The sequence below is a fragment of the Melitaea cinxia genome, chromosome 16, assembly GCF_905220565.1.
Source record: "Melitaea cinxia chromosome 16, ilMelCinx1.1, whole genome shotgun sequence".
In the NCBI taxonomy this organism is placed as follows: domain Eukaryota; kingdom Metazoa; phylum Arthropoda; class Insecta; order Lepidoptera; family Nymphalidae; genus Melitaea; species Melitaea cinxia.
The window spans coordinates 11,104,287-11,109,132 of NC_059409.1; the positions used below are offsets into that span (position 1 = coordinate 11,104,287).

Here is a 4,846-nt window from a genome sequence, read left to right on the forward strand (position 1 = left end):
ATCTAATTTCATCCAATTACTGCTTTTCACTGTTGACTAGTAGCCTAAAAGACTTAACAAATGGGATTATTGTGTCCAAACAAACAAACAAACTCATTAAGCTTTATTATATGTTTAAATTAATTAGAAAAATACTCACGAACATTCTATCCGATAATACTTAAACACTTCATACAAGAAACAACATTTTGTTATACGAATAAATATTAGAGCGCTGTTAAATTATTCATAACGAACGGAATATTTAGGTTGAAATTCTAAAACAAATACAAGATTACTTTGTTTCAGCGCCACCATTAACCGCTTTACAAAGTTGTATAATTCTTTATAATTTGTATGCATTCAGACTTGCTTATTTTCAATGAGCTGCAAGCTGTGAGATTGGCAGGTAAAAGAATACAATTAGAGCGATGTTGATCAAATGAGAGTTTTATTACGGAGAGAGTTGCACGAGGAAAATGCAGCGCTAATAAAGCCTTTTAAATTTATAATTATATAAAAATATTAAAAAATGTTTTATTATAAGTAAAATATTTTTTTTCTTATTTCTAGCATGAAAAATAAAAACAGAGTGGTTCTAACTACATATTAATTTATAGTTTATTTCTGTTGATTTATTTTTAACAAGCTTAAAATATATCGACTATATACTCCAAAGGAACGGTAAAACAATTTACGGATCTTAAATTTTTTTGCTTTGTATCTACAAATCTGTAAATACTGTGATTTTTTTTTTCTCTCACTTATTTGTTTTGATAAATATTGTATAAAATGAAAAACGTTTTCTCCGCGCCTCAGGTCAGGGATCTAAGAGAGATGCGATGTCAATTAAGATAAGCTGCTAGCAAAACGACAGTCACAGTGCAATTATGTCGTTCATTCGTCGTGACCAAACAGAAATTACCATTGCATTAGAGAGCAGGGAGGGCGGTCATTGTGCATCAACTATCAAAACTATATCAGTGGAGTTTTGATGCCGTTAACGCTCAGTCTATACGCACCTCGCCTGTGCGCTTACACGCGAACGAAAGAAAGTGAAATCTTTATGATGAAACAGATAGTGGTTTTAGAAATTTGTTTAATTCATTTAATTCTTGCAACTCAAAATGGTGAAATGCAAACCAAAGAAAAATTTACAACTTATCAGTTAGATGTTCCCGGAAAAGAACCAATTACAATTATCGAAAATATACCGATAAAAAACAATGCGCGTTATAAGTGGGACGTCACCGAAACAACGTTAGAAAATGATGCGGATATTAAACATCTTATGACACAATTAATTGAAGAGGTAAATGATAATAGGCCACGTTGCTATGGACCATCTTGTCAAGAAGGATTTATTGATAACGAAGGACCTCAGGAAGATTTTCAGGAGTATATATTGAGAAATTCAGATAAATTAAAAGATTTTAGTGAATTTTCTAATGAACGTTTACAGGCTATTGCAGCTTTAGCTGCAAAGTTGAAAAGAAATAAAGTGAAATCAGATCGCTATTCATCTACGCCTAATCAAGATGAAGAAGATGAAACAAATGATAAAGTATTTACATCATGGAATCGCGTCAAAGTAAAGCAACATAAACATCCTTTTGATCATAAAGACGGCTGGGTAACATTAGAACCCGTGGCTTGGTCAACTAGCAAAATTTCAAAATGGAAACCTAATATTAAAAAACAAAAACCTAGTTACTGGAATGAAGACGAGGATTCACACAGTTCCAATGATGATCGATTCACATCGTACCAAGATTCTGAAAATAGTTATGTGTATCCACAAAAACGGCCAACATTATTACGTCCAGGTTTTATAAACAACAAACTGCACATTCCTCAAGAGTACGATACAGAACTACCGTCAAAACCATCTTGGACTAAAAATAAACTTCAGCAACAACAGCACTCCACACAGAGCTACCAATTGTCTTGGTCTGATGATGATAGTCGACGTCCTTATAGACCGAACTGTGATAAAGATGAACCCTATCCAAACGATGATTCTGTATATTATGGAATGTCAGACTCCGTGATGGCTGATTCTCGTCCATCAAATTATCCATATGAATACGAAGCATTACATCAGTCACCGCAAAAAAGGCCATTCCGAAGACCCACTCAAGTTGTTTATGCAGGTGATTCAGATATGGACGATGATCGATCAGAAAGACCTCCTCGCGGGGAGGGCCAATGGGTGTTACTATCCACAACCAAAGGTTATAAAAACAAAAAACGACAAAGGTCGCTAGAACCACCTCAAGGAAGTTCCGATAATCCTTCAGTAGTATCACATAAATCTGTTTCACTCACTGTTTTACCCACAGATGATTCTTCGCAAATAAACATGACGACGTCACATGGAGGTTTATTGGAAGTAGAAAGAAGTTTTCAGACAGTTGAAGAATCTAAAAGAGACATGGATTTAAAAAATGACTCTAAAGTTGCGGAAAGTCAATTGAGACCTGTTAAGACAAAATTATTAAGAAAGAAAGTACTTGGATCCAAAAATCCTGATAGTTCAACGGTACTGGCTGCTGTTGGCGCTGGTATGGTTCCCGCAACAATGGCTATGGTCGTACCTATGATGCTTGGTCGACGTCGCAGACGAGATATAGATAATCCCCAGATAATGCATGTTGATAATCTTATTTATAGACATTAGACTGTTATCCCTAATATATTATTTGATATTATAAATGTGAATATAACTTTGTTTGTAACGCTTTCACGCGAAAACTATTTAACCGATCATCATGAATGTTTGTACACACATTCTTGGAGGTATTAGAAGAAACATGGATACTTATTAAAATAAATTCAATGCGAGTGAAGCCGTGGGTAAAAGCTAATAGTTAATAATTTATCTTTAGCATAAGTTCGTAGTAGTTTAAGTATTAATAAAACTATTTATGTCTGTGATCGTTATGTAAATTATGTATTTTATAGCAATTTATGGTTATTATTGTTTTAATTGAGTATTGTATTTATTTAACTTTAAGATTGACACTTTGAGAGAGACTTTTAGATTTGCATTTATCTTTTTCGTATCTTTTTTTTGTTTGATTAGTATTTAATGTATAAAAAATACTTCCTAGATTAACAAACAAAAAATCGTGTTTACTTTTAACTTTATTTTGTAAAAATAAATGTGTAATTAAATTACGAACAAAGATTTCATCTCTTTTATTTTATCACCTTATTTGTGTACGGAACGCTTTTTATTTTTTAACATTAATTACTTTCTGGATCAGACACACATTTTATGATTTTGATTATATGTGTGCCCATTTATGATTTCATTATATGTTCCAGGACCAGACGTATTACAGTAATGACTGAGCAGAACTTACGTAAATATGAAATAAACAAACTCGTAAAACATATTTACTTATTTTAATCATTCTCAAAAAAAAAGGATATAAAAAGCACTCTGAAGTAAACATATTAAAACTGTTTTGCTCTGGTAATTTAAAAATAGAAACGATTTTTTTCCGTACACATGTAGTTATTCTTTTTACTTTTAAATACAATACTGGTAATAAATACTGACGTCGTAAGTATTTATAGCTTTGTTTTTAATAATTGAATTTAAAAAAAATTGGGTACTACCTTTAGTTTAATTTTTGGGTATTTGTGGGTTATATCGAGGACCTAAAAATAAAATTTAAATCTTCTGTTAATTACTCCAAGTTACTGCAAGTAGTTTCTAAGTAGTATTTTGATATTAAATACACTTACAAGTAAGTTTAAGCATAAGACATACTGCTTGCAAAGACTTATTAGTAACAATTTACAAAATAATTCTTTTACTATAGATAAATTATCAATATATCGTAAAAACGACATTTGGAACAATAAAATATTTTTTTTTACATATGATATTATCTCTAATATATAACTACACACATTTTCTATATGAATAAAAATGATTTGTCGAAATGTACTGAAAGTCTGCGCCAAATTGAATATATTTTTCGTGTACCTTACTGTCGTCAAGACAAAGGTTTTTGTAAAAGAAAAATTTAAAAAATCGTACAGTAAAATTAGCGGCATAAATATGGCGTTACAAAGTTTGTCGTATCAGCTTATAGTATTATAATGATAAATATGTTCTTACAAAGATGCCTAAGTAATTGCATTTAATACATGAATATATATTTTTATCCGTTTCATCTAAGTAAGACAAAGTAGTCGCTTATGATTTTAAGGCTGGATGAGGACTACGGAGAACCGGGTAGTTTGGTGTGAGCTTAGGGAGGCCTATATTCAGCAGTCTTAGGCTGACGATTGGCATAGCACATTTATTAAACAAATTCAATATGAATTTTTTTAATAACTTTATTGCAGATCGTAATATATATAAATTACTATTAATTACGGACGAAATAATAATAATTAAATTATTAAATACATTTTTACAATTCTTATTAGTTTAGCAGTCAGCTGAACATTTATAGTTGTATTACTGTCTTTTTCTATCTTAGACATTCTGGGCGGCGTATTATGACGTAATTTACGTAACCAACTATTTGAAAAAGTAATGATTTTTAATTTGAATGCAACTAATTGGCCCTTTTATTCAACAAAAGACTTTTAATATACACTACTGAGAACACTTAGTTAATTAATATGTTTGAATTACTTTGTTATTTTCCATACACAATTTATCAAATAATCATTTCTTTGGTAATTAATATATTAATCAGATCACATTATTTATTTATATTTCAAAATATTAAAAAAAGCTTTCATCAAGTTTCAGTCGACTGTTTTTTGAATGAGTGAATTATTACTAAAAAACAGGGAAGTTGTCGATTAATACAAAATTGCAAGAAATAACAAAATTACA

General features: G+C 30.6%; 1 protein-coding gene across 1 annotated transcript; it reads left to right on the top strand.

Annotated features, from left to right (window-relative positions):
* Positions 1-973: 973 nt before the first annotated feature.
* On the top strand, positions 974-2,659 carry LOC123660929. Its single transcript, XM_045595949.1, has one exon. It carries the CDS (start codon positions 974-976, stop codon positions 2,657-2,659), a length of 1,686 nt encoding a protein of 561 aa, XP_045451905.1.
* Positions 2,660-4,846: the final 2,187 nt, after the last annotated feature.

What these genes read in the sequence shown, in the direction of transcription:
- LOC123660929 (XM_045595949.1), top strand. Translation starts at nt 974, where the DNA reads ATGCCGTTAACGCTCAGTCTATACGCACCTCGCCTGTGCGCTTACACG.